Here is a 17,218-nt window from a genome sequence, read left to right as displayed (position 1 = left end):
ATATTATAATAGTATAGATTGTTTTATGTCCAAGTATGCATTTGTTATTCTGAATATAACTCATAATAATTCGTCAGTACTGACATCATCAGGTGTGTATTTGTCAATGGATGAACCCTGATGGTGAACCAATCAGAACATATTTATTATTTTCACGATTTTTCCTTGTTTTATGATCAACTAGGTTATTAAGATGTCTTACCTAGTTATGACCTACATAAAGAAAACAGGTAATTCATAAGCAGTGTCATGTTTTGATTTTATAGTATTGAGTATATTTTCTAAGAAGAGATGGTGACGGCGTCCGGTGTATCACTCGCTGACGAAGTTATTTTCTGTACAATTAGTCACGCGTGAATCCGGCGCGGGCGCACGTCGCGTCGCGCGCACTCCGCTCCGTAATAAAAATACTGTAATCTTTTAACCAAGAAAAATACTAATACTGTATAGTAATAAACTTGCTTTATTCTTCTTGAATGCACGTTTAACATTTTCGACCCGAAAACGAATGTAATTATTAATTTACCCATGACATACAAACTGTTATTGGGTCAAAGTTTTGTTTTTTAAAGTGTGAATACAAGTGAAAGAATTGAATGCTACAATTTTACGCAAAAGTGAATATAAACAGTGCTGTGATAAGTGCAAATAATTAGTGGTAGCGGAGAGCGGTTGATAGCAGTAGCCTTGGCAATAGTGTTTTGTCAGGTACAGTTCAATGAGTTTTGGGGCATAAGTTTTGAGTTTAAGTGGTTAAGTTTTTCAATTTATTTTTCATAAAATTATCGTATTGTTCTTGCACATTGTAACATGAAATTGATTTTATAAGTGCAAACAAGAAGTTATTGACGGCAGATTAGTCATAAATTCATCAGCTAGAAAAATGAGTCAAAGTCTACACGAACAAGTCCGCTAAGTCCATAGATTTATTATTTAACAATATGTAGAAATTGTTAGACGTAGTAAGCTATTTATTTGCCTCCCTTATCTCAAGCAATTTGACGTGCATAGTTGGAGTTGTATAAACCAGGCCATACAATGTTTGAGTATCACAAATAATTTAAATAAAACGCCTACAAGCGGCCTCGTGCTTTCAATACACAAAATTCGGCAATATCAAGTCATTTACATAACACATAATGTATTATTAGGTATAAATGTTCATAAAGATACAGAGTGGAGTTATCGAACATTATAACTACTATGTTTATCGAGTAATTTTTATACAATAAGTTGAAATCTTTTTGTAAATAATAAGTTCACTTTAACTTAAGTGTCTCTTACCTCAAGCAAGCCGGTTATCATTCTAAAGTGGTCGGTCTACAGATAGTAATACTTGAACGTGGGCGGCGCCCTTCCCAGCGGCGGCCGCCTACACGTGACCATCTGTTGCAATTGAAACACTCGTTAATCGGTTCATAGTTTCTCCTAGAGACATCCATTAATATTACAATAATTGAATTAGTTTATTTTTTATATATGAAGTCCAGAAAAAAAACCTAAACCACATGTTCACTATTTAGTGCCCGATTATGCAACTCATGCGCCCAGCGGGAATTACTTTTTCGCCTTTATTTTTCTAAGGATAACATTGTATTCTGCTGGCGCTCCCGTTTTACGGGCAAGATCAGATTAAGATAAACATATACTCGTAGATGTATATCTTTATCCATCCTCTGGTAGTCAATAATGTTGGAACACACTTCTATCAGTGAAGAACGGTATGTATCCGAAGTTAGGCAAATAATAAATACGATTCTAACAGATTTTTACTCAAAGGAGCCTACAATCTAACAAGGCTTTTTGTTGTAGTGTATGCCCTGTGCAGCATGACAACAAGGCACAACTCTACGTTACCTTAATGTAGATGCTCAGCGTGTTACCCAGGATGGAACATATTTTCACGAAATAGTCCAATAGTAAGTTCGTCGGAGTCTCAACGCTCGTCGTTGTCCGAACTGTAAAATTCTGATAGACCACTGTCATAAACGCTGCCAGAAAAGGCAATTTATTTGTATAATTTTGCGATAGTTAACATATGGGTTGCTACATTGCCAGGACAAGCCAATTTATTAGACATAGTGAAGCTTGCACTGTTAGCGTCAGCATTAGACATTTAATAGGTTCTGCCCACCGTCTACTATCCATGATTGTTCCCAGTGTCCCAGTAACACGAACCGAAATCTAAATATTTTTTTTTGGTGATTTTCTGCCACGTAACGCAAGTTTGAAAACAAGAAGATTATAGCGCACCAATATGCAGTACGCAAATGCTTACAGTTGCTGATAATAGGGATCCAAGCTGAAAGTTCTTTGCTCTTCATACTATCAACAGTATAATTACGACAATATGCAGTTTTTAATAATTAGTATGCAGGAAACAATTGTGGAACTAAAAACGGCCTTCGCCGGCTGCACAGAGCATGTATGTTAGCATTCGCGGGTATTTTTATTCATAATAATATATCACGCATAGGCAATAGGGATGTTGATATACATATCTTGAATTATAATAAAAATACATTACAATTAATTCCACAATAAAAACGTTCGCACGCTTCCTTTTCCGTTAGGTCTGTCAGTTCTCATTTCATGCCCTAATGTAATAAATGTGCGCGAGCTATTTAACATATTTTATCACTTATCATCAGATGCCAAAGAGGCTTGCTTGTACCCTCCTCATTAAAAGAAATATCGATATGCATGCTCGCTAATTTGTAAAAAAAGCAAAGCAGTCATACATGAATCATTTGTTTGTATGTAAATTACTCGTCCCTTGTATTAACTTTGAACGACTGCTGACATTCGCGATTTATTGTTACAGAAATTGATCTGAAAATTTTACGCACACCGAAATAATGTACATACGACGAACGAGTTTACTACTAGTCGGGTTGTGGGCGGGCCTATTGGCCGTGTGTTGGGGCCAACGCGCGGAGCAGCTCCTGGCCCAGAACCCCTGCTCCAGCAAGACGACATGTAGCGAGTGCGCGCGCACTCCCAGCTGCGCCTGGTGCTTCGCCTCGGAGTACAACGGGCCGCGATGCTTCAACCCGGCCATGGAGGGCGGCACGGCTGGATGCGACGAGGCATACATCTTCAATCCCGACAACCAGCTCTCAATCGATCCGAAATTTAACAGAGAATTGAGTCGAGGTAAACACACATATAAGTTTCATCGGTTGTTCATATTTGTTTAATCAATAACCAAGTTTAACTACTATAATACAATTGCAGCAAATCGCATGGGTATGGTGTCGGGATCATCATCGGTCGAAGAGTCGATGAGTGCGAAGGGTTCTTTCTCTGGGTCCGGGAGCAGTGCCGCCGGAGCCGCCGCAGCCGCCGGCGCGGGCGGCAACCTCGTGCAGATGAAACCGCAGAAAGTCAAGCTGCAGATGAGGATGAGTAAGTTTTACCTCAATATGATACTGTTATTCAATTCTTTGAACCTCAATATACTTACTTTATCAATTTCATTATAAATACCTTGCTTCTTCTATCGTTATTCGTAATGCAATAAAAATCAGAACAAGTTACCGCTGTTTATACCCTATGCGATGTCTTTGCCGTGTAATAACGTTTTTTCCAATTTCCACATAAAGCAATTTATTGGAATAAAGTGCTTTATGTGGAAATTAATTATGACAGACTCAAATAGCACATGACTCATTTCAATTACGTATTTTATTATGAATGATAATAATTAATTGATTTTACTATCAGCATATTGGTGACTAGCGAACAGGAAATATAATTTTTAAGTCTGCTGAGAAGTGAAGAAGATGTGAAATATAAATATTTTCCCACAGATCAAATGCAAAAACTGACGTTCGCGTACTCCCGCGCGCAGGATTACCCAGTAGATCTGTACTACCTTATGGATCTGAGTAGATCTATGAAAAACGATAAGGAGAAGCTGAGTGCTTTGGGCAGTCTGCTCTCGGCGACCATGAGGAACATGACCTCCAACTTCAGGATCGGATTCGGCTCTTTCGTCGACAAACTAGTCATGCCTTACGTGTCGACAGTCCCCAAAAAGTGAGTTTTTAATTACAATTTTTCCAAGATACAAGTCCCGCTTTATATAGGAGCCTATATTTTAAGTAGACTTCTAGGAATACATCGGTGAAAATTGCATTCCATTCCATGCAGTATTCTTTTGCGTGATGCGTATACAAACATACAGACAGATAGACAAAACAGCTAAGAAATGTAGTTTTGGCTTTTGTTGCTCTAATATAATAATACATCGAAGGCTTCATAACAAAGTGGCGTAAAGAAAGAAGGGCAATTTTATAGGAGCTACAAAAATGTGTAGAAAACAAAAGCTTAATATCTAGAAAAATAGGCTAGAAAAATGCGTGTTCCAAATTCCAGCTTTATACAATGTCTTAATAACTGGACGAGCAACCCGTTCCTCCCGGCCCTTTGCGATGATTGCCGCCACCATATCAAATTGAATGTTTTATTTTCAGTTTGTTATCGCCATGTGACGGTTGCGCCGCGCCTTATGGCTACCGCAATCAGATGTCTCTTAGCAAAGATACTGATTTCTTCGAAGTAAGTTATGATTTATATTTAACTTGAATTTAATAATACGGCACTGCACAATATTCTTTGCTAGTAACATTATGTTGAACAGGAAAATATATATTTATTATTCGTATTGAAATTAGAAGTATGAATAGAATCTGTCTAAGGTCTGTACAGTTTACGATTCGTTGGTGTATTAAGTATGTAATATCATATTAAGTATGTAATATGCGTATTAATTTGAAATGTTTTTATTACTCGTATTAAATGCTCGCAACTTCGCTCGCGTCAAAAAAGGTTTTCCGGAATAAAAGGCCCGCTATATATTTTTCAGGGATAGAAATTAGCTGTCTGGACCTTCCCAGGGTTTCAAACTATCTCCATAGCAAATTTCATCGAAGTCCGTTCGGTAGCTTTTAAGTTTGGGCAGACCGATGCGGCGAGGACTTTGTTTCAAAATGCATTTTTAGACCTTTTTAAGAGGAACAATTCCGTCATACGTTATTGTTAACGTTAAGCGTTTGCGCATCGTACGCAACGGTAACTCTCAAAAGGTATATACTTTCCCCGTTTTTGCAACATTTTTCATTATTACTCCACTCCTATTGGTCATATCGAGATGATATTATATAGCCTTCCTCGATAAATGGGCTATCCAACACTAAAAAATCTGTCAATTCGAACCAGTAATTCCTAAGATTAGCGCGTTCAAACAAACAAAAAAACTCTTCAGCTTTATATAATAGTATAGATAGATTATATAATAGTATAAATAGACTATATAATAGTATAGATAGATTATATAATAGTATAAATAGACTATATAATAGTATAGAAAGACTATGTAATAGTATAGATAGACTATGTAATAGTATAGATTACGGTTAATGATATATGTTTTGTCTCTATAGAAAGCAGTGGCCCGCGCCGACGTGTCTGGTAACTTGGACGCTCCGGAGGGTGGTTTCGATGCGATCATGCAAGCGGTGGTGTGCAGGCAGCAGATAGGCTGGCGCGACCAGGCGCGTCGCCTGCTGGTCTTCTCCACTGACGCCGGATTCCATTACGCTGGAGATGGCAAGGTATGTAATACGTTTTTTTTTGTACGATTTGGAAAAGTAACTCCACTGCACTATAGCTTTATATATAATATCGATTGGCTGGCGACACAATTATGCCGGTTTGTCTGTCACTTACGTGGACCACTATGACGGGTTTTACACATTAACGTTATCAATAGCATCATGTTATCAGTGGGTAACTACAGCTTCCATGTTACGCGTAATTACATTATTAAGACTTACTGTATGTAACTTTGCCGGAGCAGCCTTAATAACCACGGGAGGTGTGTTTTTTTCATTGCTTTGTAGTATTGTGTAAATATTGAATTAGTAGATTTTGAATTGTAGCTTTAAAGTGGACTACGTAGTGTAAAAACTTATATCAAGTATAATATTAATTTTACAGCATTAAATTTGACATTGAAACATATTACTCTATTTTCTTGGGTCTGAACAATGTGCAAACATGATTTTACAGCGCACCGCGACGTTTATAGCTGGTGTATTGATTTGTAATTTTCCTTACAGCTCGGTGGTATAGTGCAGCCGAACGACGGCGAATGTCACATGGAGAACAATTCGTACACCCACTCCACCCTGCAGGACTACCCGAGCATCTCGCAGATTAATCTTAAGGTTAGTGCGATACGTTTGTCTGGGCAATGATTTTAAAAGTATTTTTTTTTTGTAATTTGCGTAATGAAGTTCTTATCAAAAATGTGTTCTTATTTTTTAATATAAGGCTATGCACTGGTCTACTGACTATTTATCACAAAGGAAAAAGACAATACAATAATATGATAATACTAACTACAAGTTTAAAAAACTTTTCTATATCTCTAACTATATCTTTTAACCCCTTTATTTTTCCCTACTTGTCACCCCGAGCTAGCTACTTTGACTTATAACTTGTTATTCCTTATAAATTTTATCCCTAATTTAAAAATGTCCATAGTTGTATAAGTAATTTTAATTGTTATTTAGAAATAATAATTATTATTCCTATACATTGTTTTGACGTATCATACATAAGTGCAACTTTGTTGGCCATTGTGATAAATAAAGTATTTTAATTTTTAAAATAGTCAATATCTATAACACGGGTATGCTTCCGATCAGGTTAAGAAGCACGCGATCAACGTGATATTCGCGGTGACGGCGGAGCAGATCAGCGTGTACGAGGAACTCAGCAAACACATCGAGGGGTCCAGCAGCGGCGTCCTCAGCGAGGACTCCGACAACGTCGTCGATCTCGTCAGGGAACAGTACAACGTGAGTCTCCCGACGTTAAGGTGGTAGCTCAAATGGACCTTGAGCTACCACCTTAAACCGTATAGTCTGTTCAGAAAGAGAACCGTCGTGGGATTTGAGGTCGCTACTGTACTTAATTCCTCTTTTGTTTAGTTTCGGTATGTTTCTATACAAAAATCCCTAAAAACAACACGCAAGATCCTTTATAACAAAGCAATAGGACATGACAAATTTGTTTAACATTTACCAAATGGCGGGGAAGGGTTGCTATGTAAAAATCGTAAAGTTTGTTCACTTTTCGGCCGCGACGGTTCTCTTTCTGGACAGACTATAACTAGGGTGCTGCCGACAGTATGCGCACCCTCCATATACCCATAATTGACCACCCCAGGAACAAGCTTTGGGTCATGTATGGGCGCGGTTATTGAATCTCGCATAAAAAGCTCGTTACGATATTGGTCAACATTCGAGGAAGAGTGATTCATTTTATTTTATATAGTTGGTACAAAGCTGGAAGAAGTTTAGGTTAAATATAAATGCGGCCAGGGGCCTTATTCTCTATTGCGCACGTTATTTTAACAGTGGGTAACAAGCACGTAACACAACGCATCATGTTTAGGACTATAGAAATTTGGCTTACGGAATACCATTCCACGCACATTTCTCGAAGATAACATGACATGACATGACACTATCATACAGAATAAGGGCCCAGTGTTTTTACAGCATTCGCATAGTTGAACTCATAAATAAAATATATTATATCGATTAAATTATTAAGAAAATATAGAATACTATATTCTTACTATATTAAATAAATTCATTTGATTGTAAATCAAGTAATCTCAACCCAAGTACATGGCAAACACCATACACTTATTGATTTTCATTTTATGTAAATAGGCATCATGTATTATATGTTGTGGTTAAATTTGCAATGATATATATTCTTTTGTAGAAAATTACGTCAGCTGTCGAGATGAAGGACTCGTCGACCGACGCCGTGCAAGTGGTGTATTACTCATCATGCCTCGGCGGCAAGGACCTCGTCAAAACAAACAGATGCGATGGACTCAAGGTTTTTCTTTATCCCTGTCACTTTTGCTACTGTCGCTATTGACTTTTACATATTATTTAAATTATAAAAATGTAATGAAAGTTAAAATCATGTAACTGCTTAGTGTTGAATTAACACCATATATTATTATGTAAGAATATGGATCATATTTAGGTCTTGACAATAAATAGTATAAGATGGATAAATCCGAATACTGGTATAGTTTGTAAAATGTGACAAAATGAAAAATACATTATTGATCGTATTTATATAATTATTTGGTTATTTATGTACTTAATTAACCTTTATTTCAATAAGAATATAACATACCCCTACTAGAGTAATAAAAGCATATGACTTCCAGGTTGGTGATATGGTAGAGTTCACGGCTGAGATAACTGTAAAGGAGTGCCCGAAGGATCGCAACAAATGGAAGCAGACGTTCGACATCTCGCCCGTGGGAATATCGGACAGTCTCACCGTGGAGCTCGAGATGATCTGTGACTGCCCCTCGCGAACAGCCTGGACATTTTGTGAGTCTAAATATCTACACATTTTTTTATTGTTGTTGTAAATTGGCTTTTTATAGTTGTTTCGTCCTCTAACCTCCTCATTCATAGACGTTATTTATCTAAGGACGAAGCATTGCTGTGATAACAAGTCTGATTCTCAGCTTTGTTTATCTGTCAGCCTTCTGTTTCTTCAGCTTTATTTATCTGACAGCCAATTAGATTCAAGTTGTATCTCAATATTAACCAATCACAACGGCCCTATGTCTACGCACTGCGACGGCTTCCATGCTGTCAGCATAGAGAAATGGACTTGCTATCACTGTAATGCCCTGTCCTTAGATAAATAACTTCTATGAATAAGAAGGTAAGAATTTATGTGTTTTTTTGAGTTTTAAATCGTTTTAGAGATATCTATTGGTTGGATTGATGAAATCCATCGCGGACTTGGTGATGTATAGTATACAATATGTTTGAGTTGGTGTCGTGTTGCGCAGGCGTACAACGACTCGCCGCTGGTGTGCAGCGGCGAGGGCGTGTCGGCGTGCGGCGTGTGCGTGTGCCGGCCGGGCCGCTTCGGCAAGGGCTGCGAGTGCTCCGCGCACGGCGGCGGGTCGGCTCGAGCAGGAGCGCGGCTGTCGCCCCACCAACGCCTCCGCCGGCCCGCTCTGCTACAACCGCGGCACCTGCATCTGCGGCGTCTGCGAGTGCAACAAGATGGACGACCCGCTCAAGGTATGAACGACACTACAACCTAGTAATACCTAGGTTTACACCTTACAACTCCTAGAAGTACTTTTGATTTAGATTTTAATTAAATAACACGAAAATATGTAAAAATACTGTTCAGGTGATATCGGGTCCGTTCTGCGAGTGCGACAACTTCACGTGCGACAGGAACAAGGGCCTGCTGTGCTCCGGGCACGGCGAGTGCGTGTGCGGGAAGTGCAACTGCGCGCCGGAGTACACCGGGCCCGCCTGCCAGTGCCTCAAGGATCAGACCAACTGCAAGTCGCCCGGTAAATATTATGTTTTATCCAAAATGCTTCAATAATAAGTTATTCTAAACTTTAATCTAGAAGGCTTTATTTATAAAATGTCGATATTAACATATTATACTGACAACTAAATCAACAAAATGAAGGAATTATACAATTTTAATTAACATTACTTTTCGTAGAGATGAGTCGTGCCCAATAGTGAGTTTATTTTCAAACGGTAGTTCATACTTATGTGTGACTAATAAAAATATATTATGGAGAAAAAATTGTAAACTCTCGCAATGTGTGGGTACCCTAGTGCTAGCCAATAGTTTGACATATCTAATAGGTCATTAAGTATAAATATGATTTTTACGTACGATCCGTTTTCCGTTCGTACTCCAAACCCGCCTTAGGCCATGGAAAAATGCCTAGAGGCAAAAATTCACGAAATACTAAAACACCCTCCTTAAAATGTTCCTCGCCTTAAGGTAAGCCTAACATACTGTATAATAGTGATGTCATATTCTAATCTGTAATTGATTGTGTTCTCTGCAGAGGACAACAAGATATGCAGCGGTAACGGTAAATGCGTGTGCGGCCAGTGCGTGTGTAACGTGGACGAAGACAGGCACTATTCTGGAAAATATTGCGAACAGTGTCCGGTAAGTGCCACTGACTGCTTAAAACACTTCGCACAGTTGATTCTTCAACCTCTATCTACCTTTTACAGTATTTTCCTGTAAATCAGCTTTAGGGTTATATTTATAATATTATTAGGCTTTCTGAATAATTTTAATTTGTTGTATTTATTACCTTATATAGCTTATTTGTTTTAAAATAGAATGTAGTTGATATAAAGAAGATATATATTCTCTTGTATTAGACCTGCCCCGGCCGCTGTGGTGAATTCAAAGACTGCGTTTTGTGCGAAGTGCACAAGCGAGGCCCGCTGTTCAACGAGGAAGATGGGTCTTGCGGAAACTGTACTCTGTTCCCGATCATTGAAGAAGGCAAAGTCGAAGGTAACAACGTTAATAGTACATAAATTATTTCCTATACGTTTGTGTGTTTTATAACTATCTTGTTGCGATTTCAGTGACGTGATTACACATAGAGCTTACTACCATCCTAATTAAGACAATTTCAAGTCTTCAGATTGCGTGTTACTTGCACATCAACATCTTTATTATATAGAAAACATTGTTACAGCCAACGAAACTCGAAACGAACACTTGTGCAATTTCTACGACGACGAAGATTGTCTTTACGTTTATGTTTACTCGTACAATGAAGCTCAAAGGCTGGTAATACGGGCGCAGAAAGAACGAGTGTGTCCCAAGAAGGTAAATATTATATTTGCTAATGTTACTATATGTCATAATATGTTTAATTGATTGTCCAAATTTACCCTTTCGATAGAAAAATAAATTTTAAACTACATGGCTGTAGTTGATGGCAAATTATAATTGAATTGTGCTTATCAATTATTTACTTGAGTAAGTAATTAGAGACAGATGGGGACCGATAGCCAAAACACCAAAGTAAATTATTATTATTTATAATTTAGTCCAGTCGAATCACATAATTAATGTTGTGCAGGTACCGATCCTGGGTATAGTGCTGGGCGTGATCGCGGCTATAGTACTTGTGGGTCTGGCGCTGCTCATGTTGTGGAAGATGGCCACCACCATCCACGACCGCAGAGAGTTCGCGCGCTTCGAGAAGGAACGCATGATGGCCAAGTGGGACACGGTATGTAAACATCTGTTGATTGTAGATATATGATAGATAGTAGTTATATGGTAGGAAAAAACGTAATGAAGAAGTATTTTAAATTATTTATTATATTATCTTTGTTTATATTATCAATTTGCCAATTGTATTTTTTTATTTTTTTTTGGTAAATAGTGAAATATTTTGAAAACATTTACTATTTTGTTGAAAAACTTTAATATCCAAATACCTTATTTGTTTATGTTTTGTTGTCACAGGGCGAAAACCCCATTTACAAACAAGCAACGTCGACATTCAAGAATCCTACTTACGCCGGAAAATAAATATACAATGCCATCAACTCGGCTTCAGTTCTATCTATCGCGCACTATCATAAAAAATATAATAACCACTCCCCGTTCGATGAAAAATCTAAGTCAGTATTTATCTAAATTTCTTGATTTTTAAAACTTTATATGTATGTGTATTTGTAGAAAACTTTATGACTATAGCATGTTAGATGATTGCCTTAATAATGTGCCTTTTATACAATATCGATAAGCTATTGACGGAAGAATTGAAATGTAATTGCTTATCAGACTTTGGTTTATGAAGTGTTGAAGTTTTAGAATAGGTTTACATATAAGGCGGGTGCGCATTTTATACTTTTGCTAATAATTCCGATCAGACTACAAAACTGTTCATGCGTACCTGCTTACACGTAACTATTGATCAATATTCTACAATATAATAGCTTCCTATTGTAAAGTCGAAAGGTCTGCTTTAATCTCTGGATATTTTATAACGTACGCTTTTGTACTTATGAGTGATTGTGTCTTGCGTGTACTTAGTGTTCAGTAGATCCCTGTTGAATTAAACGCGATGTATTAAATTATAGAAATGGGATTCAATAGCTTGCTAAGAAAGCAACGCGATTTTATGTAGAAAAGGGCTTTAAATTTGAACAAAATAAGACCATAATTTACGCCGTGTTGTATTCAACAGGTTTAAGTTTATTTTAGTATGTATGTTGTAAAGTTAAATATAATATATAATATCGTATATAGCGGCGAGTCGAATCTGAAAATGGTAATCTGAATGTTTTACTTATAAATTAATGTTTTCAAGAAGAACTTCATCAATAATTTAGTCATTAACTTTAGTTATAATGATTCATTTTTATTTATAATCCATTGCATTTGTTTATCATATAAATTAATTTTGTGATGTTTTTAAATGGCCAATTAATTTCTCACTGCCAGGGTTTGTTATGCACAATGTTTTCCGTGATACACAGATAGTAAACATGAATAAAAATATTTTTATAACACAAGAAAGAGAATATTCTCTTTCTTTGTGCAAACAATAATTGCGAGTTAATACTGTGGCTTACATATTTCGGTCCGGTGCCTTGAGATAATGTTTAATATAGAAATAAGTGCCATTACTAATACTATGAATGAGAGGATATAATATTTATTTCACATATTAATGTAATTAATGAAGACGTATCTTCGTAAGAGAGTAAGTGATCATTTTAGCTTGGTCAAGTGACGTCTTATTATTTTATATTCAATATATAATTATGACTCAATAGTGATTCTTACGTAATATATGCCCCACACAAATATTTTCGTATTTGGTGCTGTTCATTGTACGATATGTTTTCAAATTATGTGCTGATTGTACATATTTAGTTTGATACTTTTAATCCTGTTAAGTAGTCATTACGTTTTATAGTGGCTAATAAAATTAACTAAAACATTCCGTCTTTGATTTTTTAAACACACAATGATATTAAAACTTAAAATAAGTAAATCATTGTATCTACAGACATCCATATTAATTCTATTAATTCATTTATTTTAAGTTGCCGATATTTTTTTGTTGTATTTTATCACGAGTTCTTGCAAGTACCAATCTATACTATTATATAAAGCTGAAGAGTTTGTTTGTTTGTTTGTTTGAACGCGCTAATCTCAGGAACTACCGGTCCAAACTGAAAAAATCTTTTTGCGTTGGATAGCCCTTTATTTGTGGAGTGCTATAGGCTATATATCATCACGCTATACCCAATAGGAGCGGAGCAGTAATGGCTAATCTCAGGAACTACCGATTCGAACTGAAAAATTCTTTTGTGTTGAATAGCCCTTTGTTTGTGGAGGGCTCTAAGTTATATATCATCACGCTATGACCAATAGGAGCGGAGCAGTAATGAAACATGTTGCAAAAAAGGGGACAATTTATTAGTTTTGAGAGCGTCCGTTGCGTGCGCTGCGTAAACAGTTAAAGTTATGCAACAATGATGTATGACGGGATTGTTCCTCTTAAAAGTTCTAAAAATATATTATAAAACAAAGTCCCCCGCTGCATCTGTCTGCCAAAACGTGTTAAACTCAAAAACTACCCAACGTATTAAGATGAAATTTGGTATGGAGACAGTTTGAGACCCTGGGAAGAACATAGGCTCCCGGGAAACTACTACTTTTATAACGGAAAACTTTAGCCTGAAAAACTTTATAACGCGGGTGGAGCCGCGGGCAAAAGCTAGTGTCATATAATAAGTAAATAATATATACAATCACCGTTAATATATTTAATTCAGTCCTCACTACGATAATATAAATTTTATTTTTTGGTATTTTTTTCTGGGTATTATGAACTACGAATTTTCGGTTTCACAATATACAGAGTCGTAAAAACTACAACAGTGACGTCATTATTTTGTATAGCATACCCGATTGATACCTTCCTAACTGAATTTCGGCCATGGCGGCCAATCTTGCGAGATCAGCCAAATACGCAGGAAATATTATAGTGCACAAGTATGTGCGCAATACACAGGAGCACTCTCTGTTTCTTCACTCTCATAGTCTAGTGAGACGGCAAGCCGACATGACCGAAGATAAATTAGGCTCAGGAGATCATGCGTTCCGACGCCCAGGGTATCATACCGCCAACATCCTAACTCCGAGCTGCGAGTAATTTTTAGGATGGGAAACCCGTCACATTTATTTTGGCCCGACTCGGGATTCGAACCCAGTACCTCAGCACGGTAGTTGTACTTGTACCGCGTAAGGTATAACTACGCTACCGAGGCAGCCATAACATACTTGCGTTACAATAATGTGGATTCACTCCGCTTCTATTTTATGGTCGATTCCTCTTTTTATCGTGATGTGAAAAATCTTCAACGTGGGTGTTTTTAGAAGACGCTCAATTTTTTTACCATTTACAATACCCTTAGAAATTATTAAATTAGAAGCGGCGATAGCCTAGTTGGGTGTGGAACGGACTGCCGAGACGAATGTCCGCAGGTTCAAATCCCAAGGGCACTCAACTCTGGCTTTTCTAAAATCATGTGTGTATTCTTTGTGAATTTATCGTTCGCTTACCTGCACATCTGAGAAGTTCTCTATAGGAATTTCGAAGGTGTGTGAAGTCTACCAATCCGCACTAGGCCAGCGTGGTGGACTAAGGCCTAATCCCTCTCAGTAGTAGAGGAGGCCCGTGCTCAGCAGTGGGCAAGTATATACAGGGCTGATATTATTATTAGAAATTTGGTCAATAAGTGTTAGGAGAACTTCTAGACAGCTGTAAGCAATTCCAGCGTAATTATATAACCAATTAACAAAATGGGTTTCTTATAACAAACATTTCAGCCTTAGTAGACATTTCTACATAAACTAATAGCTCATAACTCCATAATCTACGATTTTTAGTTAAAATAAAGTAAAATTAATTTAATTTTAAAATAGGTAACTTACACGAAAAGAAAATATTAAAACATTAGCTTTTGCCCGCGGCTCCGCCCGCGTTATAAAGTTTTTCAGGCTAAAGTTTTCCGTTATAAAAGTAGTAGTTTCCCGGGAGCCTATGTTCTTCACAGGGTCTAACACTGTCTCCATACCAAATTTCATCTTAATACGTTGGGTAGTTTTTGAGTTTAACACGTTCAGGCAGACTGATGCAGTGGGGGACTTTGTTTTATAATATATTTTTTAGAACTTTTTTAAGAGGAACAATCCCGTCGTACATCATTGTTGCATAACTTTAACCGTTTACGCAGCGCACGCAACGGAAGCTCTCAAAACTAATAAATTGTTCCCGTTTTGCAACATGTTTCATTACTGCTCCGTTCCTATTGGTTATAGCGTGATGATATATAACTTAGAGCACTCCACAAACAAAGGGCTATTCAACACAAAAAGATTTTTTCAGTTCGAATCGGTAGTTCCTGAGATTAGCCATTACTGCTCCGCTCCCATTGGGTATAGCGTGATGATATATAACCTATAGCACTCCACGAACAAAGAGCTATCCAACGCAAAAAGAATTTTTCAGTTTGGACCGGTAGTTTCTGAGACTAGCGCGTTCAAACAAACAAACAAACAAACAAACTCTTCAGCTTTATATAATAGTATAGATTAACAAGTTATCTATGAGTAGTCTGAATGGCTCTACCAAGTTTGCCTCAATGTAAGGAAAGAAATAGCATAGGTACGGTATGGTTTTATAATCGTAAAATTCAAAATGTTTATAATATTGTTTAATCTCATGTTTTACAATGTAGGTAATAATTGAAATAAAATTCGTGTAAGTATGAAACATTCATCATCCTAATGAATCATTAAAATTTCTGCTTTCTGTCTTAAAATAACTTGGATCAACTTCTGCCGGCACTTATGTAAATGTTTTGGAATTCAAAAATTAAGATAAACTCTCCTCGAAATAATGTATATGCTTTCATAAATATTTCATTCATCATAAATATCGGCGTCGCCATACCAGTGTCACTCGTAAGAAACTCCGTAAGAAATTCAATTTCGGGAAGCGTTCGTAATACGTATATCTGGCTTATCAGTTCGACAGCTCATAATGGAGATTGTTTACCAGCCCGAATTACATATCTAAGTTTGCAATATGAAAGCAATGAACAGGTGCCTGATCACACATTGCGTGGAGTACTTGAATATAAATATTTTACGTCAGCATGATGGATTTATAAGGCCGCATAAATAGACATGATCTTTAAAACAAATGTACACAACGTTAATGCGCATTCAGGATTCAAAATTATCATTCTTAATGTCTTAATGTTTCGTGTTGAAAATCGAAATATAATTCCTCATATTAACGACACATTTTTTTTATTATTATTTGGCCCGGTATGATTTGGTGCCTAAGATATTGAAAAAACACTAAAAAGATAAATGATTTTTTCTAGTGTATCGTACATTATTATTTTATGTAAAGCTAATTTTCAAAATCTAATATTATTATCTAAATCTTCTACCTAAAATGAAAATAAACTATCACATAACTCTAGATACGTCGATGACTAGAACATGCAGATCTTTATTTCATCCCTTAGATAAAATAAATTCAATTATATCGTTTAAACACCTCAAAGCAAGTAATAATATAAAGATAAGGGGGAGTCAAAAGAATTCCTCGTGAAATTAGAGGAAGATAAATCCCTTTCAGTCTTCTAATCGTGTCTCATGAGATATATTATGGTATATCTACATTAACATAGCGAGCTTATTTTGTCCTCGTAAATTAATACGCTTACCGGCACATACCGCCGCGCAACAATATAAAGCGATTCAGTTTGTACCATAGGGAATATTAGAGTAACTTCGTAATTAATTCTATTAATTCATTTATTTCTGACTTATATTAAGACAAGATTACCGCCGTTATTCCAATTTTGTTTCGGGCAAAGCAAATGTAATAACAAAAGTTAAGCTTGTCATCTAGCTACATAATCTTGTTTAATCTTTACTGTGCGTATATCAATAATTATATAAATTTTGTGTTTACAGAAAGCGCTTTAGGCTAGACAGACGAACAGATACTTATAAGATTAGGTATAATAATTATATCGTTGCCTATCTGCCATATCTCATGTACAACAAACATTACGTAGCCGAGCTTGGTGTCATTATAAATATATAATTCTAAAATTGTATATTTAGAATATTTATTAGCAACTCTTTAGTTACGGGTTCACCCAGATATAAACGTATGATTGATTTATGCCTACTTTGTTTAGTGAACATATTATTTTAAAGGGAGTACTACTGCGAAATTATATTACTTAAG

At 36.6% G+C, this 17,218-nt stretch overlaps 1 protein-coding gene across 1 annotated transcript; it reads left to right on the top strand.

Moving 5' to 3' along the window:
• Positions 1-337: 337 nt before the first annotated feature.
• On the top strand, positions 338-12,874 carry LOC119188317 (integrin beta-PS-like). The gene is given in 19 exon segments (XM_037445303.1): positions 338-708; positions 2,825-3,156; positions 3,238-3,408; positions 3,813-4,041; positions 4,479-4,563; positions 5,448-5,618; positions 6,126-6,233; positions 6,717-6,869; positions 7,807-7,926; positions 8,270-8,419; positions 8,421-8,438; positions 8,912-9,031; positions 9,033-9,149; positions 9,265-9,433; positions 9,953-10,059; positions 10,281-10,419; positions 10,607-10,740; positions 10,997-11,149; positions 11,389-12,874. Coding segments are annotated over 18 exon segments (2,508 nt in total). The 5' UTR covers positions 338-708; positions 2,825-2,858; the 3' UTR covers positions 11,455-12,874.
• The last annotated feature ends 4,344 nt before the right edge of the window (positions 12,875-17,218 follow it).

The sequence above is a fragment of the Manduca sexta genome, unplaced genomic scaffold (genome assembly GCF_014839805.1).
Source record: "Manduca sexta isolate Smith_Timp_Sample1 unplaced genomic scaffold, JHU_Msex_v1.0 HiC_scaffold_1469, whole genome shotgun sequence".
Taxonomy (NCBI): Eukaryota; Metazoa; Arthropoda; class Insecta; order Lepidoptera; family Sphingidae; genus Manduca; species Manduca sexta.
This window is presented reverse-complemented; position numbering and strand designations above follow the sequence as displayed.